Here is a 27,005-nt window from a genome sequence, read left to right as displayed (position 1 = left end):
TTTGGGGTGGAAATGCAAAGTATGGGGGGGAAGGGAACTGAAATAAACTAGCTCCAAGTCCTGGATTCCACCTCCTTAGACTTTGCTTTGGCGCTGTGGGTTAACGTGCTGGACTTCAAAGTCGGTTTGAACAGCAAGGTCGGCAGTTCAAGCTCACCAGCCGCTCCTCAGAAACACTATACAAAGTCGCTATTTATTTCTTTTCCTTTAAAAAAAATTTTTAAGGGGTTCTCGTGTGGTGCTATAGGATAAGCACTGGACTGCTAACCACAAGATCAACAATTCAAACCCACCAGCCACTCCTCAGAAACCCTATATAGGGTCTATTATGAGTTGAAACCAACTTGACAGCATTTAATTAACAATATCAACTTAGCTGCTGAAAAGGAGCCCTGATGGTTCTGTCACTAAGCAATTGGTTGCTAACCAAAGGGTCAGCAGTTAGAACCCACTAGGCAGTCCAGGGGAGAAAGGTGTACCAGTCTGTTGTGGTAAGGTTTACAGCCTTAGGAACCTATGGGCAGTTTCAGTCCATCCTAGAGCGTGGATCAAACTCAACAACAATGAGTTTCAGTTTCCGGTTTCTGGCTGTCAGCTAAAAGGAGCGCTGAGAACCCTGGTGGTGCTGTGGCATAAGCATTGGGCTTCGAACCTCAAAGTCAACAGTTCAAATGCACTAGCAGCTCCTCAGGAAGCCCCAGGGAGCGGTTCTGCTCTGTCCTGTAGGGTCAGATGAGTCAGAATCAACTTGATGGCAGTGAATTAAAAGGAGCCTTGCTGGTGCAATGATTAAGTGCTTGGTTGCGAACCAAAAGGTTGATGATTTGCACCCAAGACTTGCCGATCTGCTTCTGTAAAGATTATAGCCTAAGAAACCCTATGGGGCAGTTCTATTATGTCCTATAGAGTTGCTATGAGTCACAATAACTTCACAACAACTAACACAATAATAGCAAACAGTTAGCACACTTGGCTGCTAACCAAAATGTTGGAAGAAAGGTCTGGTGATCTGCTCTTGAAAATCAGTCACTAAAAACCATATGTAGCACAGTTCTACTCTGACATGTGAGTTGGCATACGTCCAAATCAACTTGACTGCTACTGGTGGAATGCAGGCTCTGAAAACCAGGTCTTCAGGACAGGCCAGGGCACAAATACCACCCAAGGCCTGTGAATGAATGTTCCAGATCCAGGTGGCAAGAGCTCCAGGAGCCAATCCCTGAGCCAAGATTGGGCAACAGTGTCCTTATTATCCACAGCCTCCTCTTGGGCTCGGGTAAAGGGACAGTGGGTTCAGAGGTGGAGGGTACAGTGTTCTCAGGGGTTGCCTCTGGGTCTCAGTCCTTGCTGTGCTGTGAGCTGAAACTAGTTTCTTCACCCCTCTGTGACTCAGTTTCCTCATCTGTAAAACAAGAGTGCCAACAGTGTCTACCTCAAGGTGAGGTTTACTGAGTCCTTGGTAACATCTTCAGTAAGTAATCAACAAATATTGGCTATTGCATTTTGATCGTTATAGTGAGTGGCCACGGTACTCCCTTCTGCGTCCTCCTGCCGAGACTGTGAGCCCCAGAATCCGATCTCTTCTGCTCACTGACTGACGGAGCACAACTCTGTGGAGTCACTCCGTGCCACAGCATTTACGATGCGGCTCATACTCCCTGATCCCCTTCCTTGATGCCTCATTGTTGTTACTTGTTGTTAAGTATCACCTAACTGGTTCTGATTCATAACAACCCTGTACAGGGTTTCCGAGGCTATAAATCTTTACAGGAGCAGAAAGCCTCATCTTTTTCCCACGGAACAGCTGGTAGTTTTGAACTACTGACCCTGAGGTTAGCAGCCCGATTTGTAACCACTATGCTACCAGAGCTCCTTTTATTAGATTTCTAGGTAGAAGTTTATTTGAAAACAGGACTCCTAATAGTTATAGTGAGTTTTGAAAATCCCTGGCCTGGACCTTCCCTTCAAGCTGCCATGCTCAGAGATGCAGGTAGAACCTGATTTGGTAGGAAGCAGCCTCCTGGAACTGATGGGGGAATATGGGAGGAAGAACAGAATGGAGTCTGTAAGCCTAGCCACACCCTATAGGTGCAACCGCTCCAGTCCCACCCTCCCCTCTTGATGCCGGGCAAGTGAAAGGTTCACGGACCCCCAGAGCAGCCTCAGCAGATGGGCAGAGGGACAGGTGCACGCACAAGAGGAACAGCAACACTCTCACTGAAAAACACCAACATTCTGAATACACGTGTTGAGGAGGAACAGAGGCAGGAAACAAGTGGCCACTCAGAGATCTGCCCTCTGTGCTGCTGACTGAGCTGCACTGGATTTCATACCAAGAAGCGTTCCCCAAATCCAGCCACCACAGCATCAGCAGAGGCCAAGGCAAGGATAGCAAGGAAAGATCAGGCTGGACTCACACTCACCATTGCCCTCTGTCTAGTCTATCTCCTTAGACACAGGGGGTCTGGAGTTGTAACAGGGCTTCTCTGGATCCATGAGAGAGGAGACCAGCCACAGGTGACGGGCATTATTCCCAAACTGGCGAAGTCATTAGCCTTTCCCTCCAGTTGTCCTGCGACCCTGTTCCTGACTTCTACCCTCTACTATATACAGTAGCCTGGGGGCCGTCCAGGATCCCCAGCCACCCCAAGGCCACAGAGCCACTACCTCTGGGCCCTGGCCCCACCAGAGCCACAAAGGAGCCTTGGGCCTGTGCCCTGGGTGGGAGTGTGCCGTCCAGAGCATTGTCTCCTCTGGGACATACCTGTTCCAGCTAGGAAAAGGGGGAGGGGACAGAGAGGGTTTATTTTAGACTTTTGGCTCCTTCTGCCAGGCAGGTAAGGAGCCCACCTTTGCTGATCCATGGCTCCAATTCCAGAGACTGCAGGGATGAAACCTCATGGCTGCTGTTTAGGGCAAGGGTCATCTGTTATCACAAGTCATTAGGGTGTCCCTTTCTGGGCCATGGAGGTCCTTCATCCCACCTATCTATGACCCCCTTGGGGTACAGAAGCCATTGGTGAGGCAGGAACCTGGAGCACCCCTCAAAGCTGGGTTTTTCCTAAAAACAGACCCTACAGGCCTGCATGCCATTTTGGGAGGTCCTTCAGCCCCATACCAGCTTCTTCCACCAAAGACCCTGGAACACACTTGAACTTCGGAGAAAAAAAAACTCTAGGTAGATCCAGTTCATCCCAGGGCTTCAACCATGCACAGGAAAGGGAAGAGAGAAGGGCCAAGAAGGGAACAGAGAACAGTGCTCCCTGGGGACCATGGAATCCAATGACCCCTGGGAGTATCCATCCCTCCTCTCTTCCTCGAACTCATCAAGCTGTGCTCTGGGGGCCATACTGATCCTCCCCACCCCCAAGACCCTCACCTCCTCACCCTGCCCCCTGACTGCCCCCTGCCTCTCTCCACAGTCCATGGCATCAAGTGGACCTGCAGCAATGGAAACAGCAGCTCAGGCTTCTCAGTGGAGCAGCTGGTGCAACAGATCCTCGACAGTCACCAGACCAAGCCCCAGCCCCGGACCCACAACTGCCTCTGCACCGGCAGCCTGGGTGAGTAGGGCTGAGGGCGGGCAGGGACACGGCCTTCTCCGGGGTATCCAGGATGTCCAGTAAGGAAGAGCCAAGGATGAGGCAACACAACAGCACTCCAGACTGACCCAAAGCAGGCCCCTCCCCCTGGCTCTGCTACTAAGCTAGCAGCCACCCACTTTAGGCCAAGGGAAACCTCTCCAGACACGTAGTTCCCTCTAGGAATGGGATAAAGGGAATGCAGATGATTGGGGCTCTGGGCCTGTGTCCTACCACTAATGTCCAGTCACCCAGCACTGGGCCACCTAGCTTTGCCGGAAGATGATCTCTGAGTTGACTGGACCACTGAAGCTCAATCTTCTTCTTTAACCTCTGTCTCCTCCAGAAATGCAAGTCCTCCCGGCTGCATCCTAATGCTTCTGTGTTTCTAATGATGGTATTTGCTCTTTGAGATGTGCAGGTCCCTCTGCCACCTCTGTTAGATCTTTCCATTAGAAGGTCATATCACTTCTCCGCCAAGACTTCATGAATTTAGGAATTTGGGTGGCAACGTGGTATTGGGATCAGGGGCGAATTCATCCTTTTATCCAAAGCAAAGTGATCCTTATCTGTTGGAATAAAATAATGACAGGGCCTCAGAAGAGAAGACCGCCTAGCCTGTTGTAAGCAGAGGCATCGGGGAAGAACTCCAAGCCAGTTTGCCAGAGCTCAGAGAGGCTCAATGTCCCAGACTTTCCAACTCAGAGAGGGCTCTGTCCTTGCCCCAGACTTAGAGGGATATTGCCCTCCATGGAGTCAAGCTCAGGCCCAAGCTAGCCAAACAGAGGGGACTGGCGTAGCCCTCAGGACCTTTTTTAAAATTATTATGCAGTGACATTAACTATAGTCACAAATGTTGTACAACCATCACCACTATTTGTTTCCAAAACTTTTCTTGTGCATATCTTTTTGTTGTGATTTTTTTTTATGTTTTATCTTATTCTTCACCAGTATTCAATATTGGGTCCCTGAGCCTGAGAGCTCATCCAGAGAGAGCCCCTACTCCTTCATCTCCCCCCTCAACTTCTGGCACCCAGTCCCAAGGGGCGACCCCTACTGGTCCCCTGAAGGAGAGGGACTTTACATGGCCTGAGCAGGCTGGAGTATTTGGGGGTGGGGGAAACCACAACTAGTTCCCTGGGGCTGTGGACATCCAGAAAGCTGAGCCCCTCTGGGTGGAAGATGGCCAAGATGACTTCTGTCTGAGTCTCCTCCATGCTGTGGAGTTTGGAAGATGATCTCATAGGGCATGTTGGAGGGTCGGATGGGATCTGTGACCTGAGCCCAGCTGCTCATTGACAGCGTCCACTGTGACCTCAGCTCTGACACTCTCTTTGTGTGTGTGTGTGTGTGTGTGTGTGTGTGTGTGTGTGTGTGTACGCTCTGGTCTCCACAGGGGCAGGCAGCAGCGTGCACCACAAGTGTAACAGTGCCAAACACCGCATCATCTCACCCAAAGTGGAGGCACGGACTGGGGGGTACGGGAGCCACGCCGAGGTACAGCACAACGATGTATCCGAGGGCAAGCACGAACATAGTCACAGCAAGAGCTCGAGCCGGGAGAAACGCAATGGCAAGGTGGCCAAACCCGTGCTACTGCATCAGAACAGCACCGAGGTGTCCTCCACCAACCAGGTGGAAGTCCCCGACACCACCCAGAGCTCCCCTGTGTCCATCAGCAGCGGGCTCAACAGCGACCCAGACATGGTGGACAGCCCGGTGGTCACCGGTGTATCCAGCATGGCAGTAGCCTCCGTGATGGGGAGCCTGTCCCAGAGCGCCACGGTGTTCATGTCGGAGGTCACCAATGAGGCCGTGTACACCATGTCTCCCACTGCTGGCCCCAACCACCACCTCCTCTCACCCGACGGCTCTCAGGGCCTGGTCCTAGCTGTGAGTTCTGATGGCCACAAATTCGCCTTCCCCACCACGGGCAGCTCCGAAAGCCTGTCGATGCTGCCCACCAATGTGTCCGAAGAGCTAGTTCTCTCCACCACCCTCGATGGTGGCAGGAAGATTCCAGAAACCACCATGAACTTTGACCCCGACTGTTTCCTGAACAACCCAAAGCAGGGTCAGACCTACGGGGGTGGAGGCCTGAAAGCAGAGATGGTCAGCACCAACATTCGGCACTCTCCGCCCGTGGAGAGGAGTTTCAGCTTCACCACTGTCCTCACCAAGGAAATCAAGACTGAGGACACCTCCTTCGAGCAGCAGATGGCCAAGGACGCATATGCCTCTTCCGCTGCGGCCACCGCCTCCAGCTCCCTGACGCTAACCGCAGGCTCCAGCCTGCTGCCCTCTGGCGGTGGCCTCAGCCCCAGCACCACCCTGGAGCAGATGGACTTCAGCGCCATAGACTCCAACAAGGATTACACGTCCAGTTTCAGCCAGACAGGCCACAGCCCCCATATCCACCAGACCCCCTCCCCGAGCTTCTTCCTGCAGGATGCCAGCAAGCCCCTTCCCCTCGAGCAGAACGCCCACAGCAGCCTGAGTGACTCAGGGGGCACCTTCGTGATGCCCACGGTAAAGACGGAGGCCTCGTCTCAGACCAGCTCTTGCAGTGGCCACGTGGAGACGAGGATAGAGTCCACCTCCTCCCTCCACCTCATGCAGTTTCAGGCCAACTTCCAAGCCATGGCGGCGGAGGGAGAGGTCACCATGGAGACCTCACAGGCGGCTGAGGGTGGTGAGGTCCTACTCAAGTCTGGGGAGCTGCAGGCCTGTAGCTCCGAGCACTACCTGCAGCCCGCAAGCAACGGGGTAATCCGGAGTGCCAGCGGTGTGCCCATCCTCCCCGGCAATGTGGTGCAGGGCCTCTACCCGGTGGCCCAGCCCAGCCTGGGCAACGCCTCCAACATGGAACTCAGCCTGGACCATTTTGACATCTCCTTCAGCAACCAGTTCTCCGACCTGATCAACGATTTTATCTCCGTGGAGGGGGGCAGCGGCACAATCTATGGGCACCAGCTGGTGTCTGGGGACAGCGCAGCGCTCTCGCAGGCGGAGGATGGGGCCCGCGCACCCTTCACCCAGACTGAGATGTGCATCCCATGCTGCAGTCCCCAGCAGGGGGGCCTGCAGCTCGGCAGTGCTGAGGGCGGGGCCAGCAGCATGGCGTACATGCACGTCGCCGAGGTTGTCTCTGCCGGCTCGGCCCAGAGCACCCTAGGGATGTTGCAGCAGAGCGGACGGGTGTTCATGGTGACCGATTACTCGCCGGAGTGGTCCTACCCAGAGGTAAGCCACCATTGCTGGCTCCTGCCCACCCCAACCCCATACACATTCCCCATCGCCTAGTGCAGGAACATTTTTATATATGTGCCCTTGGGGTAAAGCTGTTGACCATAAAAGCAAAGTCGGCTCCTTCCTCTGCCCCCTCACCCCACCCCGCCCCCAACTCTTAAACTTCATTGGAAAGAGTGGTCAGGAATCTCCTTGGAAACATGGTGCCCCCTCCCAGTTCAAGCTAGCGCAGCACTGCTGTTACCTGGCTTACATTTAAGAGTTCACCAAGAGTCCGAACCGGTTCATTCTAGTTCGAACCCCTGCTAAAAATTTACATTCCCACCCTAGAGATACAAAATCAGAATCTATATTTTAACAGAATCCCATGGAGATCCTGTTAAAATGTAGATTCTGATTCCATATGTTTGGGGTGGAAATGCAAAGTATGGGGGGGAAGGGAACTGAAATAAACTAGCTCCAAGTCCTGGATTCCACCTCCTTAGACTTTGCTTTGGCGCTGTGGGTTAACGTGCTGGACTTCAAAGTCGGTTTGAACAGCAAGGTCGGCAGTTCAAGCTCACCAGCCGCTCCTCAGAAACACTATACAAAGTCGCTATTTATTTCTTTTCCTTTAAAAAAAATTTTTAAGGGGTTCTCGTGTGGTGCTATAGGATAAGCACTGGACTGCTAACCACAAGATCAACAATTCAAACCCACCAGCCACTCCTCAGAAACCCTATATAGGGTCTATTATGAGTTGAAACCAACTTGACAGCATTTAATTAACAATATCAACTTAGCTGCTGAAAAGGAGCCCTGATGGTTCTGTCACTAAGCAATTGGTTGCTAACCAAAGGGTCAGCAGTTAGAACCCACTAGGCAGTCCAGGGGAGAAAGGTGTACCAGTCTGTTGTGGTAAGGTTTACAGCCTTAGGAACCTATGGGCAGTTTCAGTCCATCCTAGAGCGTGGATCAAACTCAACAACAATGAGTTTCAGTTTCCGGTTTCTGGCTGTCAGCTAAAAGGAGCGCTGAGAACCCTGGTGGTGCTGTGGCATAAGCATTGGGCTTCGAACCTCAAAGTCAACAGTTCAAATGCACTAGCAGCTCCTCAGGAAGCCCCAGGGAGCGGTTCTGCTCTGTCCTGTAGGGTCAGATGAGTCAGAATCAACTTGATGGCAGTGAATTAAAAGGAGCCTTGCTCGTGCAATGATTAAGTGCTTGGTTGCGAACCAAAAGGTTGATGATTTGCACCCAAGACTTGCCGATCTGCTTCTGTAAAGATTATAGCCTAAGAAACCCTATGGGGCAGTTCTATTATGTCCTATAGAGTTGCTATGAGTCACAATAACTTCACAACAACTAACACAATAATAGCAAGCAGTTAGCACACTTGGCTGCTAACCAAAATGTTGGAAGAAAGGTCTGGTGATCTGCTCTTGAAAATCAGTCACTAAAAACCATATGTAGCACAGTTCTACTCTGACATGTGAGTTGGCATACGTCCAAATCAACTTGACTGCTACTGGTGGAATGCAGGCTCTGAAAACCAGGTCTTCAGGACAGGCCAGGGCACAAATACCACCCAAGGCCTGTGAATGAATGTTCCAGATCCAGGTGGCAAGAGCTCCAGGAGCCAATCCCTGAGCCAAGATTGGGCAACAGTGTCCTTATTATCCACAGCCTCCTCTTGGGCTCGGGTAAAGGGACAGTGGGTTCAGAGGTGGAGGGTACAGTGTTCTCAGGGGTTGCCTCTGGGTCTCAGTCCTTGCTGTGCTGTGAGCTGAAACTAGTTTCTTCACCCCTCTGTGACTCAGTTTCCTCATCTGTAAAACAAGAGTGCCAACAGTGTCTACCTCAAGGTGAGGTTTACTGAGTCCTTGGTAACATCTTCAGTAAGTAATCAACAAATATTGGCTATTGCATTTTGATCGTTATAGTGAGTGGCCACGGTGCTCCCTTCTGCGTCCTCCTGCCGAGACTGTGAGCCCCAGAATCCGATCTCTTCTGCTCACTGACTGACGGAGCACAACTCTGTGGAGTCACTCCGTGCCACAGCGTTTACGATGCGGCTCATACTCCCTGATCCCCTTCCTTGATGCCTCATTGTTGTTACTTGTTGTTAAGTATCACCTAACTGGTTCTGATTCATAACAACCCTGTACAGGGTTTCCGAGGAGTGGCTGGTGAGTGTGAATTGCCAACCATGCGGCTAGCAGTCTGGTGCTTATCCTACAGCGCTCCCATCAAGTCAGGCCCTGACCCATGACAACCCCATGCACAATAGAATGAAAGGCTGACAGGTCCTATCATCCGCAGGATCAGTTATGGATTGGACCACAGTGATCCGTAGGGTTTCCATTGCCGACTTTCTGAGGCAAATCTCCAGGTCTTTCTTCTTAGTCTGTCTTAGTCTGGAAGCTCTGCTGAAACCTATTCATAGCAACCTCCATGGATGTACGAAGTCCATTGGCTAGGATGGAATCCAGGTCTCCCTTATGGATTCCCAATGCCTATGGCAAAGCTAACAAAATTGGAATAAAAATATCCCATGCTCTCAGAGAGATGCCATATCAACCAGGTAGTGAGTAATTTAGCCTTAGGACAGATATGTCCTGGAAATATGACAGGTATCTGAAATTCCAGCCTGGTGTGTCTGGGTACAGGTGTTTCTAAAACCCTCAGATGCCTAAGAGGCAGCCACCATATATGCTTAGGAGCATGAAGTGGGGCCCAACATGCCCCACTCAAGTCCTGGCTCCATACTTCCCAGCCAGTGACCTTGGACAAGACAGCTGTCTGTTTCCTGCCTCTAAAACAGGGCTAATAACCATGGTTCCATGGATTGTTGTGAGGGTTAACTGAGCACATGTATCAGCTAAGAGCCTGCCTCTCTGTCCACTTACGTTTGGTCTCCCAGTAAGACACCTGGGCTCTTGGTGTTGCTTTCTCCCCCTGAAACATCCCTTCCACTCGTGTCAGTATCATCAAGCTCAGTAGCATTGTCACATTTTCTCTGTGACAAAAGGCCAGCTCACCTAGATGAGGCTCAGGAAAGCAACCAAAGGAAGAAAGGTCCGATTGAGATGTAGTGGTAAGGTCACTGCTGCCTTCTGATGCCGACCTTTATGAGACCTGACTTTCGTGGCCTCAGTTTCCTTATCTGTAAAATGGCTGTGAGGTAGCAGTCTAGAGGTATTCTAAGTCCAAGGACCTAGTTGATTTGGCCCTGGAAATGTTCCCTGGGGCCCAACTAAACCGTTGCTGAGAGCTCCTGGGCCTCACTCCAGACTCCCTGAACCTAGCAAACGTTAGCGAGGTTAGCCTTCATTCTTAGTCCAAGAGTCTCCGATTCTCTGCCTGCGGATCCCTAAGCAGAGTTTGATCTCGGGAGAGCAGTTCCTCAGCGTGCCACGTGAGGGCGTCCCAGGAACAAGGAAAGGAACGGGCAGCCTTGCGGTGGCTGGCACGGTCAACTCTGGTTTTCCAGAAGCCCTGTGTGCTTCCAGTTACCTGGAAACAAGAGCAGCTCAAATTGGTTTGATTTGGATACTGTGGATGTTTGGGTGCCTGATGTGGCACACGATGAAGCTTCAGGCCACAGCAGCCCTGACCGGCCACTCCCTTCTTCTTGTCCGGTGTCTTCTCTGACCCCAGGCCACCATCCCCAGTCCAACCCCAGCCCCTCATGGTTTTCCTGCAGGAAACAGTCCCCTCTCTGGCAACCGCCTTCCTTCACAACTCACTCGCTGGCCTTTCTTCTCTTGCCCTTGCTCTCTTCTGCCAGCAGGGGGCAGCTGTACGTCAGGCCCGAGTCAACCCAGTCTGAGGCCCCCTGCTCACCAGGAGCTCTGCGTCAAGACGCAGAACTGGCTTCCCAGTCTGGAAAGTGGTCGTAGTCGTGACGTGCCGTGGAGTCGGTTCCGACTCATAGCTACCCTATACAGGGTTTCCAAGGCTGTAAATCTTTACGGAAGCAGAAAGCGTTATCTTTCTCCCGCGAAACAGCTGATCTTTGCTAACTGCTGACCTTAAGGTTCGCAGCCCGATTCGTAACCACTACACTACCAGGAGTCTTGGTGTGGCGCTTGGTGTGCGTCAGACTGCAAAGTTGTTTGAACTGCAAGGTCCTTGAAAACACTATACAGGGTCGCTATGGATCGGAATCGACGGCACCTAACAACAACAACAACACACTACCAAAGCTCCGGAGGTGGGACTAAATCGTCGCTCACCACCCGCCCAGTGCTAACATCCTAAGACTCCCAGCAGAGCAGGATGATGCTCTTCTCTGAGTGGCCCTCCCCCCCAGGTGGGCGGGTCCCAACTTCTCGGCTTGGTCCGCTTCACCTCTGGCTGCATCTGTAACACACACACACACACACACACACACACACACACGTACACACACATTCGCATGGGGTGCTTTTGTGCCCCAGGATCTCTCTGGATGAATTGGAAATCTGCACCTTCTGTCTCAGGCCCCCACCCCCACCCCCAGCGCACTGAGCCCTCAGATAGCATTCATTATTGCCCCTCCTTACCCCCCAAGCCCCTTCTGCGTCATCTCCCGCCATTGACACTCCCTCCCGCTGCCGCACTAGGCAAAAGAGGCTGCAATTAGAACCTGCAGGACCGCACGTCAGGGACGCGTTGCCATGGGAACTGTCCCGTGAACTGATGGAGGCTGAGCTGGCCTGCAGTGGTTTCCATGGAGAAGGGCTGACGTTCTCCAGTAATGTCTGCAGCCCTTTGTGCCTCGCAGTGGTCCCAGCTCCACACTCGCAGCTATTGATTGGGGCTATTATTTCCCCCTTTTTTTCCTCTCTTGGTAACTGTGGCCTTTGAAGCCACTGCTCTTCCACTTCCCAGGATACAAGGAAGATTGAGTGGGGCGCTCCCGCCACCCTGTAAGATCTCCTGAGGACGTACAGCCCCTGAGGGGCAGGCACCTGTCTCTAGTGCCAGCTGTCCGCCCTGAGCTCTCTCACTGCCCCTAAAGCTTCGGTTGTGTGACAGAGAAATGACTTCTCTAAAATCATCCCAGCCCAGAGGAAAGCCCCCAGAGAACAGGCAGAATGCTGTACAGCATTTTCTTTCCACGGGAGAAGGGGCACTCTGTTCTGGAAACATCCCCTCCTACTGCTGCTGCCCCAGGCAAGGGCTGAGTCCCAGGAACATTATGGTGAGCCTCAGGAGCTGGCCCACAACAAGGTCGGATTTCCCCTCGGGACTGGGAGGGGTCAACTAGCCTGGGAGTTCCAGGACCTACTGCCAAGGAGTGGCCATACAAGAATGAGAATGAGTGACGAAAGGGAGCACGCAAACCAGCTTCCCACTGGCACTGGGTGATTGTGAGTCTGGTCTCTGTCCTTGTATGACAGGATGGGTGGGTTCTCAGTTCACAGCTCCCCAAACCATCACTATCCTGGCCCCAGTCTCAAGTTGGAGCACCTCAGCCTTCTTCCTCTGGGACACTAGGTGGCACTGTCCACCCTGTCCTGAGCAGCTCTAGCCCCCACCACTAGGAAAGGTGTTGTCCAGTGTGGAGGGGTGGAAAGAGCCTCTGGCATGAACCAACCCAGGGATGGCCAGAAGAGCCAAGGCTGCCAGCTTGCCCATCCTCTCCAGAGCCCAGGAAGGGCCTTCCCCTTCCCTCCACTGGGCAAGCAGCCCCTCCTTCTGGCTATGTAAGTCTTAAGTGAGAGACCTTATGACTCAGGGTCCACACAGGACAGGACTAAGAGTAAAGGGAGGTGTTATCATGAATCTTGGAACCAGGACAATGACACAAAGCGGGCTGCCCCAAGCACGAGGACATGTGTCTACCCCAGCTTTCAAGCAGCCAGAAGGGCCACAGCCAGGCCAACCTCCGTCTTGCTGGCGCTCTGCCCCCACCCCTGGAGCTGGTCTGAGCAGAAGGTCAGGGAGTTCAGGTTTTTCCATGTTCTCTCTAGCCCAGGCACCTTGAGGTCCTAGTGGGCAGCCCTCTCCCCACTGAGGGAGAAAGGTCACCTGAGGTCCCCTCCCTGGCCCCAAGAGCAACCCCAGCCCAGCTGCTTGCGTCAGTGGCTTGCAGAAGGGGGTGCCAGGGAGGCCCGTCTGGCTGTGTGGGCGGCACACAAACGCAAATGCCCTTGATGGCTCTGCATAGAGGCAGGGAGGGCCCGTGCACACTCTGCACTCACCTCAAACCCAGCTCCAAGCCCCAAACTCTGAGCTTGTAGGACCAACTCTGAGCCTGTTGCCCTGTTTCCTGACTCGCAGAGGCTTTCTCATTGCCATCTTTATTCACCTCTCTCTCCATCCCCCGCACCTGATCTTTGTTCTGTCCTCAATATACCTTGGAGGTCCTGGGTTTATTCTCCTCATTTCCCCAAAAGGATGTGGGGTCTCTGAAGTGAAGCTGAGATGCTTGGAGCCCCTCAACCTGTCCACAGGCAAAGGACAAAGAGCAAATCCCTCCCTTCTTTTCCCATTCTTCCAGGGGTTCCACCCAGCCAGGCCTCAGGGGCTTTCATGGGTTGAATAGGCTTGAAAACAGTTCCCTCCTTCCCGAACTGAAAATGGCACTGGAGAGGGGCAGGGGTCAGAACAGCAGGTCCATGCTGGGCTCCAGTGTAGGAAAGACCCCCTCCTCCTGTCTCCATTGCAGGAGCAGCGCTGTTCCCAAGTCTCTGTGGGCTGTGGCCCCGGGAGTCAAAGGTTTTACAAGCACGTGGTTGGGCAAGGGGTGCAGACCACCATGTGGATAGTGTAGCCTAGGTTAGGCTGGTGCTGCTCGGAGAAGCTTACTCTCTCTGTGTGTCCCCAGGGTGGAGTGAAGGTCCTCATCACAGGTCCGTGGCAAGAAGCCAGCAATAACTACAGCTGCCTGTTCGACCAGATCTCAGTGCCTGCGTCCTTGATTCAGCCCGGAGTGCTGCGTTGCTACTGCCCAGGTGAGAACCTGGGACTCAGGTGTCTCTGGACTTCAGTTTCCTGGGTTTTAAAGAAGTGAATCCTGGATGGTCTATTCTACAGTCCTCTTTATTGACTCTTGGCCCCCACTGTATCAGACAGAATACCAGCCTCTTATACAAGGATTGAGAAATAAGATAAAGGACTGGTCCCAGCAGTCTGGTGGATACCCACCCCGCAGTCTGAAGGCAGTTTCGGTACCAGAGTGCTGAGACTGCCTGCCTGCCTATCTGCTGAAGGTGGGGGTCCTGGAGCTGCAGATGGGGTGGGGTGCTTCTTCACAGGGGGGTGGCCTCTCTCCCCCTCTCTCTGACTTCCTGCTGATGGCTCTTGGCTCAAGCCAAGCAGATCCTGAGGGAGCCCAAGTGAGACAGTCCACAGGGTAGGTCTCCCTAGACAAAGCATGGCCGAAGAGGCCTGGTGGAGGTAGGAGGGGCAGACTCTGACTGAGAGCCACGTATGAGAAAATGAAGGGATCACTGTGGCTCCAGAGTAAGGCACATGCACAGGTTTTCCTTACAGTTTCAGGGGCTCACTGCTGTCCGATAGGACCCACACTCATCCAGCACTCAACTTACTTTGACCTCTGCCTAGCACGTGAAGTTCTTGGTCCCCAGCAAAGTGTCTGTCACATCCCAAAAGGGAGATAGGTCATCAGCAGAGTGAAGGAAGGACTCTATGAGGTTGAAGTCAGTGTTCTTATTCCCTGGGCTAGTGTTGGGATAAGCACTTGGCTGACCCCTGACCCGTGTCATTGGCTCCAGAGTTGGCCTGTCCAGCGAATCCAGGCAATGAGCAAAAAAAGGAAGACCGGGGATGGAAGGGAGGGGGTGAGAGAGGGGTCCACATACCAGTAGGGACTACCCCAGGGAATCTACAAAGAAAGAGGGCAAGGGATAGAGAAGAAAGGCGAGATGGAGCTGGAGCAGAGTCAACTGGTAAGCAGGGCTCCTCCCAGGTTCCACCTAGGGAGATCCAACTGCTCCCTGGGTCAACCTAGCTGTCCACCTCCCCCTACCATCCCCAAGCCTCCTGTCCTGCCACCTCCTCTTCCTCCCTAGAGCAAAGTGTCCCTGCGCCCTGGGCTCGGCTCATGGGCTCAGCCCCTACTTGAGCCCAGCACCTCCTTCAGCACCCACACCAGGCAGCTAGAGCTGGTGCCTGCATTAGCTTCCCCCTCTGCCCCTAGCAGCTCTGATGTCTGGAGCTCGGCCATCCTGGATGTCAGCCCAGGCAGGGTCAGCCTGTCACAGCGCAGTGACATGTGCAGTTAATGCAGCCCACCCCCACCCCTCAACCTTGAGAGGAGGTGGGGTGGGAGAGGGCAACATATTATTAAACTGTACACTTATCACCTGCTGCTGGAACAGACTTGCTGGCTATAAATAGATGCCACTTCCTGTACCTGGTTCTTGCCTGACTGGAGACCCAGACCTTGCCTGGCCTCGCTGATCTGGCCCCTCCCAAACATGGACTGGCCTTTGCATGGGCCCTGAGTGAGGTCCCAGGTTGGGACTTGGAAAATCCCAAGAAGTCAGTCTCACCGGGGTGTCATCCCAGATCAGACAGTGACCACCATGAGTTTCAGCTGGAGCTAAGCCTGAAGGATAATAACTGAAGTCAGAACCAAAGTGGTCTCACCCGAGCCACTAGAGCCAGACCACACTAATATTTGGGCTGGGGTTGTTTGGGAGTAGGGGTGGGGAACACAGGCAGCAGACCACCACTGCACCCTGACCAAGAACGAGGCGCTGCCTGGACAGCTCTTACACCAACACACAGACACGAGATCTGTGTTCTGTAAGAATCCTGTCATGTTCTCAGGATGTGACAATCAAACAACACAGGGGCACAAAGTGCAGGATAAAGTGGTGAAGGAGGGCTTCCGGCTCAGGCATGGCATCTGGATCAGGAGAGGAAAGAGAAATCTCCCAACAGCAAGACTGCTGTCCTTGGCAGCCCCATCTGGGATTCCTAGGAGGTCACCAAAGGACAAAGGATGACATTTAAAATGAAGTGAACAAGTAGTCTGGGTTTTAAAACAATGTATCCATCAACTAGTTATTGAGTGGCCAGAATCTGCCAAGCACTGATCTTGGCACTAGACCTCGAAAGGTAATAAGGACAGACACAGCCCCAGCTCTCATGGAACTTATCTTCTGCTATGGGAACAAGGACACAAAAACAGTAACCAAGATAGTTAGTTGGTAAAAACCAAATCATGACACCAGAAGATGACAAAGATCCTTGGAAGAGGGTGGGTCCTTAGGATACACTGATGAAAGAAGGTCTCTCCCCTGAATGATGAGATGGAGCTAGTCATGGGAAGTCTAGGGAGAAAGTATCCAGGCAGAGAATAAAGGAAGTGACAAGGCCCTGAGGCAGGAATGGGCTTGCGAATGGGAGAACTATAAAGCCAGCTGGCTGTCTGCAGGAAAGCTAGTGAAGGAGTCTGAACAAGATAACGTTGAAGAAGATAGCAGACCTTCTAGGTCATGGGCAAGCATTTGTTCTGATTTTACTTAGAATGGGAAGCCATTCAACAGTTCTAAGTGGGAGAGTGGCTTGATGTAAAGAGTGTCTTAAAAAGATGATGCTTGGTGTAGGGGGAGGCACAAGAATGGAAACAAGGAAGCAAGGAACTGGAAAAAGGCAGAGAACTTCCGGGTTTCTCTCCCTTGGACAAAGAATACTCCCAGTCTCCTGTAGGAGGGGTTGGGATATGGCTTCCCTCAAACCCCACCCCCCAACGTCATCCCAACAGGGACAGGTCCCTCTCAGCAGGAGGCTAGTGCAAGGGTCTAGGTAAGAAATTATGAAGATCAAAGACCCTAGTAGCCTTAAGTACAGATCACATCTCAATAAAAAGAAAAGAAAATCCTCACAACTGGATCAATAAGCAACATCATACTAAACAGAGAAAAGATGGAAGTTGTCAAGGATTTCATTTGCAGGGTCACTATAGGTCGATGGCACTTCACAACAACAACAGCAATCAACACATGTGGAGAACTAAGGTGCTCCTGATCCAAGCCATAGTATTTTCTATTGCCTCATATGCATGTGAAAGTAGGACAATGAATAAAGAAGACTGAAGAAGAACTGGTGCTTTTGAATTATGTTGTTGGCAAAGAAAATTCACTATACCATGGATGGTCAGAAGAACAAACAAATCCGTCTTGAAGAATTATAGCCAGATGGTCCTTGGAAGTGAGAATGGTGAAGCTTCATCTCACATCTTCTGGCCATGTAATCAGAAGGGACCAGTCCCTGGAGACGGATATCATGCTTAGTAAAATAGAGGGCTATCAAAAAAGAGGAAGACCTTTAATGAGATGGATTGACACAATGGATACAACAATGGGACCAGATATACAAGAATTATAAGGACTGGGCAGTGTTTCATTGTTGTGTATGGGGTTGCTATGGTTTGGAACTGACTTAACAGCACCTAACAACAAGGCAAGAAATGATGGTAACTTGGACTAGGGCAGTGGAGACAGAGAAATGGATGGATGGAGGATTCACTGTGAGGTCTAATTGGCAGGGCTCCCTGATGAACTGAACGGAGTAGGGAGAGAGGCATCGAAGCTTCTGAGTTATGGTCCTTCCTGTCTAGCCTGCTGGGCTATGCCCAGGAGACCACAATGAGCTCTCCACTCCATCTATCTGGTGGAAGGAACGGATGCCTTCAATCTGCTTCTATGTCAGCATCACTGCAGGCTATACCTGTGCCAGGAAGACAGAGGATGAAAGAAGAGCAGCAGCTCTTCTGAGGAAGTCCTGTGCCTGGGACATTTTGGACCAGAGAAACCTTGAACTCTGCTGCAAGAGTTGGCTGAGGGGCAAAGGTTTACTAAGATGAGCAGAGCAGACTCAGGGCAGGGTGTGTGTACTGACCACCATTCATTCCCTCCTGTTGGTAAACCAGACAAATCTCCAAGGAGGCACGTGATCACGCGCTTGGAGGTCTGCCTGGGGAAGTCATTCAAACCTTGGGAGTTTCTGGAATTGGCTGGAGGTGCCTTTCCAGAAAGACTCCCCCATCATGAATCCAGGTGGCTCACATTGTGACCTGGGGCTGGGTCAAGCCAGGGGAAGAGGTACAGGGGAATGAACCCAGAGCAGCGGCACCCTAAAGAACTGTTCTGAGAACAATGGCCAGAACGCTGCCTTGAATGTATAGATTGTAGTAGACCAAGACCATAAGTCAAGAGGTGTTTTGCCATTGGAAGTGAGACCTGCTTCCGTTTTCATGGGGCTTCACTCTGCCCTGGAAGCAGCTGACTTGGATGCCATCCTTGAGTCTGTGAGCTTCTAAAAACTAAACACCCAAACAGTAATGCGATCCCCACGTGTGTCCTCCTGGAAATCTATCCTGGGGAGCCCTGGGCATCTGGCGTGCCAGAAAAGCAAACAGCGAACACAGAACCCTGACAGAGACCAAGGCAGGGTAGTCTGCATGCCCACCATGGGCATGACCACCTTACAGACCGCCGGCTAGCCCTTGAAATTTCTACAGGAGCGCAAGCAATGGCCTCAACCCCAGGACTTAGCAGATCTCTACTATGGGTTAGTTTACATCTTGCAGACAATGAAAACATTCCATTAATTTATTCAACAAAGACAATATCTGCTGAGCTGTGTGGTAAAGCCAGGACAGTAAATCAGTCCAGCAAAGGCCCTGCCTTCTGGAAGATACATCTGGTTGTTAGAGGGAGGTGCATGCTTCGTGCCAGCACCTCTGGCTCAGTGCCCACTGAATCCATACTGCCTGGGACTAGAATGGGCACAGCCAAAGATTTTGCTTTCAGCTCAAGGCAAAAGAGCTCCAAAAATGTGTGGATTGCCACACTGAATGAGGAGGAGAAACCCTGTAGAAAACGATGACACAGAGAAAGAAGAACAAAGGAATTAAAAAAAAAAAAAAAAAGTGTGCTTAAATCCCTGTTAGGATGAATAGGATGAGGGAAGAAGCAAGTTAGTCATTGGATGGGGGTTGGGACCTTTCATTTTTACTTTTATTTATTTATTCATTCCTTTGATAAATCTGTATTGAGCTCCCAGTCCCCCTCTCATTAAAGAAATGACATGTCAGGGAGCAGAGAAGACAAGCAATTCCAACATAGAGCAAGGTCTGTTGTGGTAGTATACTGAGGGAGTCTGGGGGAAGCAGCAGGATCCTTTGGCTGAGATTAAGGAGATGCAGACATTAACCAAGGAAGGGTTGTAGGAAGGGGGCACTCTAGGTTCCAATGTGGCACACTGAGGGTGACCCTGCCTCCTGCCCTGACCTTCTTTCTTTTGCTTCCAGCCCATGACACTGGTCTTGTGACCCTACAAGTTGCCTTCAACAACCAGATCATCTCCAACTCGGTGGTGTTTGAGTACAAGGCGCGGGCGCTGCCCACGCTCCCTTCCTCCCAGCATGACTGGCTGTCATTGGACGGTAAGGACAGTGCTTGGGTCTCCTGGCCAGGTGGTGGGAGAGGGACATCTGTGGGCTCTGGACAGAAAGTATGATAAAGAAGGGGTTGGCTGGTTCCTGCTTTGAAGAGGTGGGAGCGGTAAGAAGCTCTTCTGTCTGGCTATGTGTGTCTCTACAGTCAGGCCGCCATGTCTGGCCCTAGAACAGAAACAAGTATGTAAGGTTGGGCCTGTCCCAATCACTTCTGAATGGCCAGATCAGTCCCTGAGGAGTCCCAAGGTCCCCTTGTCCACAGAAGACCACAAGAGGACTCGAGGTCCCCCATGCCCATCCAAAGGTACATGTCTGGGAAGCCCTGAGTTACCCCTGTACACAAACCACTAAGATGCCCTGAGGTTCCACTATCCACAGACAACCGCCAAGAGACCCAAAAGACCTCACGGTTCCTCCATCTACAGACAGACCCTCAAGAAGTCCCGAGGTCCCTCTTTCCACAGCAGGGTTTAAGCACCTGGGCCTTTTCTCCAGACTGCTTCCAGAATTTTTCTGGAGCAAAAGCAGTTCTGGCGGGCCTGGGGCCAAGCCCCAAACCTCTTAGAGCAGAAAGCAGTATGGCTCAGGGGGCTCCTAGATCCTGAGGTCTGGGCAGACATGCTCATGGGCGTGACTGCTTCCGCCATCCTCCTCCTGGAAACCCTCAACCAGCACTGTGGGCTCTTCAGCTGTTCTGACTTAAGGGCTGCCTGGCAGGACCTTGGAGACAAGTCCAGGGTCGTGATGGTGGCAGAGAGAGGAGGGCCAGGAGCTCCCTGTTGGCAACAAGGGAGGAGGCAGGGCCGGCTGGCCAAGTCAAGACCGGCCTCCAAGAGCCACTGCTACGCCTAGAGGGTAGTTCTGTGCTGTCTGCTTCCCTGGGCATCTGAGGCCAATGACAGGCTGGGGACTGCCAGGGTCAGTGGCTGTCCTTCCTAGCCTGGCCATGCCCAGGATTGACTGGGGCTTAGAGGCTGAGCCAACAGCCTGCTCTTTGCACAGGGAACAGGGTGGTTTGACAAGAACTCAGGAGCAGGGGAAACCAGCAAAGATGCCAGGCATCAGAGAGCCTCAATGAAAACTTCCCTGACCTGGGGCACTGGGCTCTGGCAAGGTCCCCCCACCCCCACCCCAACAACCCTTCAGCCTGTACCTCTCAGACTGCCCCTCAATGTTGGCTGCATTAGAACTTCTGGGCTTAGGCCTAGGCCCTGAGCCAGGCTTCCTCCCAGCCCAGCCCCAGAGGTGACACGGTGTCTGAAGCCCTGGCCTGCAAACCCTCAGGAGTTGCTTCCAGAGGTGGCTCTGGGTCAGCGGGCATCTGCACCCTGGCCTCAGCTGCCTGGGAGCACCACGTTGGGTTTGGCAACATTCCTAGCTGTGACTGGAGCCAGGCGGAGGAGCTGTGGCCACAGTCTGCAGGATGTAACAGAGAAGGGGCTCCTGTTCAGGACATCCGGTTTCAAGTTTGCAGAACAAGTAAAGACCAGAGCTGGAGACTCTGCAGAGCCATGGCTCTCCTGGAATGACCCAGTAGGCCTCACTGGAGCGAGACTCAAATATGTTAGGATCAGGGTAGGGCCCTGCATGGGAGCTGGATCCTTTTCAGAGAGCAAAGCCTCACTCAGCAGGCAGTGCACTGAACCCTGGAAAGACAGCATGCTGTGTGGGGAGGCTGCCTTTGGGGTGGTTGCTGGTGTGGAGGTTAGCCCCACTGCTTCCTGAGAAATACAACCTCAGGAATGAGCCTGCTACTATCTCTAGGTCTCCAAATTGAAATAAGCACCCTTCCTTGTTCTTGGCAGGATTCAGAGATGGCAGGGGTTAGGGAGGAGACGTGCCTGTGCCAACCTCCATCTGGCATTGAGGCCTCTGTCTTGGAGGATCATTGGCCCTGTATTACCGCTGGCCTGGTCATGGCTGTGGAGACCTTGGTGTCACAATGGCTTGGAATCTGCTGAACTTGACTGGCCTTTCCTGGCTCATCCACCATGGGCCGGGCTCCCTGCAGAGAGCACAACCTTGAGAAGGCCTCATTCACCCCTCACCCTCTGATCTCGGTCAGGTGCCCTTTCAAGTAATGGAAGGAGGCTGGAGGCCAGGGCAGAGCTTCTGTGAGACTCCCCGGGGTGGGGCAGACACCTGCTGGCTTCCCCTGCTTGAGACAGCAGAGTTTGCCTGTCGTTTTTTCTTCCTAAATGAATACAAGTGGCTTATGCACTCAGGAATCATTTTCTCAGTAGTGAGGGGGCCTCAACAGGGCAGGAGTGAGGGGCAGGCACCACGAGCGGCAAAATCTGCCCCCAAGCAAACGGGGCTGCTAGCTGGGAGTGTGGGGGTCTCTGGCCCTGGCAGTGAACTTGTGTAGTTGAGGAAGCTACTGCAGTGGTTGTGCACCAATTGAAGATTTCCCTTTCTCGCCCCTTCAACCCTTCTGCTCCCATGGTTCCCGGGCAAATCCTCCATTAGAGTCTCTTCGGCGAGGAAACGTGTGTGCGGCGGGCGGGGCGGAGAGGGCGAGGCGGCTGCAACGGCGAGTGCGCGGAGTCCGGCGCACGGTGGCGCGTGCACACCCGGCCCACACGTGCCCTCGCGCGCACAGCTGCATTGCGGGGCCTGCGGGGACGGGATTGGAGGACTGCGCTTGGTTCCGCTGCGGCAAAACGCCTGTGTATCCAAAGGGCAGAGCCCTTCGCCGGTGCTCGAAGAGTAAACAATGATGTGCCAACCAGGGGCTCAGCTAGTGCCCCAGACTCCCTGCGCGCATTTCCGCGTCCTCCATTCATCGCCTCCTCTGCATCCTGGCAGCGCTCTTTGCCCCTCCCCCGCCCCAGTGGGGAAAATGTTTGGGGAAGAGAATGCTTGCCTTTATCTGATTTTAAAAAACAGATTTGTTTGCCAGATTCGAGGCCGGGTGGGGGCCGAGGTCCCCGAGCACAGCGACTCCGGGCGCGCGCAGCAGCCACGACCGTCTTTGTTCCGGCGGCCCAGCCTCAGTTTTCACCGCGCAGCCTTTGTCTGCACAGTCCATCCAGGCGAGGGTGATCACGTGGCGGGGGGTGGGGGGTAGGGGAGGGCCGAGATCCTCCCTGCGGAGGGTGGGTCACGACTCAGGGTCCCCAAGTCCCCAAAATGTGGCTGGGACCCAGCCATTCAGGGAGAGATGGGGCATGAAGATGGGAGGCGGAGGGAGACTAGGGTGGTGCTGGCGCGGCCAGGCAGGCTTGGAATAGATAGACCCGGAGCGCAGCTGGCTGGGAGCGTCTCACAGACCTAGGGCGGCTTTGCGATATGAGCTCTAGGGACACAAGCCCTGTCAGCCCAGACTACCAGGACCTAGCTCAGGGCTGGCAAGCAGTAAGGAGCAGTGCGTATTAGCTGTGTGAGTCCATGAATGAGCAATTGGAATACAGCAAAGGAACCTAATCCAACCTAGTGGTCAAGAAGGCTTTAGGGAGAACGTGGCCTTTCTGCTGCGCTAAGAGGATGTGACAGAGTATCCCAGGACAGGGGAGCAGACCAGCCATGTCCCAGAGAAAAGGAAAGTACTGGGTTTGACCTGGCTGTCTGGGAACTGTCATTTTCCCCATTTCTAACCCCCAAAGGCCCAGATTCTGAGAAATGTCACTGGGCTTGGCCCTCGACCATTTGCACCAACTAGGTTGAGTCCATGCTGTTTGGCTGGGGGCTGTGATAAGAACATTTTCTAGGCAGAGGAAGGCAGTGTGGGGTTGACCCTGGAAAAGAGTCTCTGGGAAATGTCACCTCTGTCTGGGACAGGTCCTGTCCATACAAGCAGTCAGGACTGTGCTGAGCATGAGCGGATGTGCTGTCTGTTTAAAAGAGCTATTGGTGCCTTTGTTTTCAAAAAGAATAAACCCAGGGTGTTACACTTTGTGCTCTGGAGAATGGGGATGGGGCCATCCCACAACCCAGCCAAATGCAACTTTAGGACCCCGGTCCCCGAAGAGAAGGTGAGTGGAACTTCCCGTGTTGTTAGGCAGTTCGAGAAGACTCAGGGTCCTCTGCCCCCTACTACATCCCACTGGCCCCACTTCTCAGAGCCCCACTAAGCCGCTTACACTTAGACACTATTTTTGATTGCTTCTCAGCCTGTGAACCTCCTGCCTAGGTCAGAGGATTGGCAGGAAACCACATGCCAGGCCTTTTCCAGTGACCCTCTGGGTGGGTGGAACCTTGTCACCACAAGCTGAAAGTAGAGCAGGGTCTAGAACTCCAAGCTCACCATCCTGGCCCCTGCTCCCTGCGCCAGCCTCGGAGTAGAGTGGACACCCCCCAGCTAGCCAAAGCCAGAGGAGGCTAACCCACTGGTCAACCAGTATTCATGAGTAACCTGACTATTGGACCAGCCTGGCTCTGGGAAGACTGAGAGCTTTCCTTGGGTATAAGGAGGTGAGGAGAAAGACAAACAAAATTTGACCATTGGTTTGGCCTTCTGGTCTGGCCAAGCCCTCAGTGCTGACAGGTAGAAGGACATATGTGGCTGAAGTGGTCCCCAGCACTGCCCCAGCCATGGCTGAGAGAGGGCCTGTTCCTGGTACGTGGCTAGGGCCCAATGACCTCTCTCTCCCCTGCATGCTGGTTTCTAATATCTTCCCAGCCTCCATCCACCAAGAATGGGAGACCATGGGGTAGCCCAGGGACAACAGAAAAGGCCATTCCAGCTGTCCTGCTCTGGCCCACGGGACGCCTCTGCCTGCCTTCTTTCTCCCATGGTGACACTCTGGGGAGTTCTGAGGAACGTGCCTGGGCCGGCAACCCCTGAGCTAGCTCCCTCTTGCAGACTCTTCCAGCCTTCTCTCCGTACAGCTTCATTTGGGTGGATTTGGTGAAGCTGAAACCGTCCACATAGGAACACATGTACCACACAGAAAGCAGGGGCTGATTCCAAGAGCATCTGTTTCACCAGATGATCTCTTGGGGGAGGGAAGGAAGTAGAGTTATTTAGTTGTTAAATAATTGTAATTGCCATTGTTTTTACTAGACCAAATATAGTTTGCTTGTGAAGCAGACTACAACATTGATAAGAATTGTAAGATGAAACATACCGTGTCACTGAATTGTCTTGACTTCAGAGAGTTGCTTGAAGTCATACTCATCATCAGACCTGAGGGTCCCGCTTACTCTCTAGGAACCCTTTGGAGGAGAAACATGAGAAGTAAGTACTAAGGTAGGGTCCTCACCTGTATGTGAGTGGAGGCAGAAAGTGGGTCTGGGGCACACACACGGTTATTATTTCAGGATCTCCAGGTGCTTTGTATAAAAAACCAAACCTGCTGCCATTGAGTCTTTTCAGACTCAGAGCGAACCTATAGGACAGAATAGAACTGCCTCATAGAACTTCCTCCTTTGTGGAAGTAGATGGCCACATTTTCTCTGGTGGGTTCGAACTGCCAATCTTTCAGTTAGCAGCTGAGTGCTTAACCACTGCACTACCAGGGGTCCTTGCTCCTTTGTACAAAGTGACATAAGAGACATGGGTTGTGGTGTAAGAAGTAGACTTGACCTAGTCTCATTCTTGGGCCTAAAGCTGAGTTGCAGGACTGGCTGCCTCTTTGAGCTGCTGGCTGCCATCCAGCACTTTGCCTTAAACCTGGCTCCCTCCTCTTCCTCCTCAGTCTTTTTGTTCTTTGTGGGGTCACATACCTTAAACTGAGGGAGCGGTGCATGTTCTGCTAACATACATTCCATAGATGCAGTGGGGAGTGGGGGTCATGCCAGCAGGCCATCTGTCCCTGGGGAGCATCTTAACTTTGGAGCTCCCCAGAAGCTAGCTGTTCCTCCTTAGCCAAGAGCTGGTCCACTGATACCTCCCGGGAAAATGATGCCGCACTCTCTGCAGCTGGGGCCATACCAAATATGTCCATTAGGAGGGCCTTTGAATAGCAGGGAGTGGATCATCTTGCAACTTCCTCGCAGCCATTACAAGTGGCGCCGCCTTTCAAAGGAAACACCTCTTAGAAGAACGTGTAGCCCCTGCAGACACCAGAGATAGCCTTGGCTGCCTCACCCTGCTGTGAGAACACAGAATACATACCATGGGGAAAACCCTAGCATATCACAGATAGCATGGTCTTCTCCAGCCATCCCAGACTTGCAAGTGGGAAGCTACAACCCTCCCATGGTCAGTATCAACCAACTTTTCCTTGACCGTCTGCTATGAACTTGCCCCAGAAAAAAGAGAAGCACAGGATTGTGGTTCCATCTGTGGGCCTTGCTGAAGACAGGACTGACCATAGATGACACCTGAGGCCTTGCGGAGGGTTTACACTGCATGAGTCTGACCACTCTTAGAAAGATTGATCCTGGGGAAGGGCAAGGTACAGCCCTGGCCCCGAGAGCTGGCTCATCAGTCACTGTAGGAGCTAAAAGGCCACAATCATATAGTTGGAGGTAGCATGTATTAGGACTCCTGGTTTGGTACTGTTAGGATCAGCACTGGACTGCCAACTACAAGGTCAGCAGTTTGAACCCACCAGCAGCTTCTTGGAAACCCTATACGGGGTCATTATGAGTCAGAACCAACTTGATGGCATTTAACAACAACAGCCATGTATTAAGGAGTGCCAACTCAACTCAACATTTAATGATTATTATGCAAATAGTGGCAAACTCTTGGGGATGGTTTCACATGTAGGTAAGATAAGTTCCTGCGCCTGAAGTGCTTTATATCCCACCTGGGAAACCCAAGTTCAATTCCCAACCAATATCCAGCCACCACCTGTCTGTAAGTGGAGGCTTATGTGTTGCTATGATGCTGAACTAGGAAGAAAGACCTGATTCTGAAAATCAGCCAATGAAAACACTCTGGAGCACAATGGTCTAATCTGCAACTGGTCCTGGGATGATGCAGGACTGGGCACCACTGGACAGGATACTCCAGCTCCATGACCTCCCAGGGAAGTGGGCTCTGGAAGGTAGCCTTGGGAAAAGCTAAGGAAATTAGCGTAACTCTAGCTTGGACCAGCCACTTCCCTGGGCTTATTGGTTCCAGTGGGACTCTAGCTTTGTCCAGAGGCCTTCCTTGGAGAACAGCTGACTCACATCCAGATGCTGTGGCAGGATAATGGGAGTCAGGGTAATTGATTTAGGAGCAGGTGTAATTACCTAAAGCTCTGGTGGCACAGTGGTAAAGTGTTCAGCTGCTAGTTGAACCCACCAGCTGTTCCATGGGAGTTTGTTCGTGGTGAAAAGAAACGGTCCTGAAACTGTGAAACTCAAAGACTCATCAGCAAGGATGAGAAGAGGCAGAGCCTGGCTGGAAGTTGGTTCAGCTTTTGGGCGGTACCAGAGCAGGGCAGGAGAGACACTTGCTGCCAGTCAACTCCATGTAAGATACAGAAGACCAAGTTCAGCCTTGGGCTCCAGCTCTGCCTCCAGTTTCAGCCAACACCAAGACTCTCCTATTGAAAGCCCCACCTAATACAAAGGCACCTTGGGGACATACTGAGTTCTCAACTGCTTAGGTTGACAGTTCAAACCCTTCCAGTTACTCTACAAGGAAAAAATCTACTTTCCGAGAGATGACAGCTTAGGGAACCCTATATGGCAGGACTGCTCTGTCCTGTAGGGTCACCGTGGGTCGTAATCAACTTGATAGAAACAGGTGTAATCTTTTTTTTTTTTTTCTTAAATGTTTTTTTGTGAATTATGTGATAGTTTACATGGGAGAACATTAGTTTTATATTCATTCTATTGTATATCGTCTCATTGTCATGGTTATAATCCCCTCCATGCATCAACCAACCAAA

At 52.4% G+C, this 27,005-nt stretch overlaps 1 protein-coding gene across 1 annotated transcript in view; it reads left to right on the top strand.

Annotated features, from left to right (window-relative positions):
- Positions 1 to 27,005, top strand: part of CAMTA1 (calmodulin binding transcription activator 1) — a 1,308,299-nt gene that overhangs the window by 1,180,553 nt on the left and 100,741 nt on the right. Inside the window, exons 8-11 of the mRNA XM_006873121.1 lie at positions 3,423 to 3,563; positions 4,978 to 6,824; positions 13,627 to 13,753; positions 19,087 to 19,221. Coding sequence (XP_006873183.1) covers positions 3,423 to 3,563; positions 4,978 to 6,824; positions 13,627 to 13,753; positions 19,087 to 19,221 — 2,250 coding nt within the window. The remainder of the gene's footprint in view (positions 1 to 3,422; positions 3,564 to 4,977; positions 6,825 to 13,626; positions 13,754 to 19,086; positions 19,222 to 27,005) is intronic.

Source organism: Chrysochloris asiatica, unplaced genomic scaffold (genome assembly GCF_000296735.1).
Source record: "Chrysochloris asiatica unplaced genomic scaffold, ChrAsi1.0 scaffold00223, whole genome shotgun sequence".
NCBI lineage: Eukaryota > Metazoa > Chordata > Mammalia > Afrosoricida > Chrysochloridae > Chrysochloris > Chrysochloris asiatica.
This window is presented reverse-complemented; position numbering and strand designations above follow the sequence as displayed.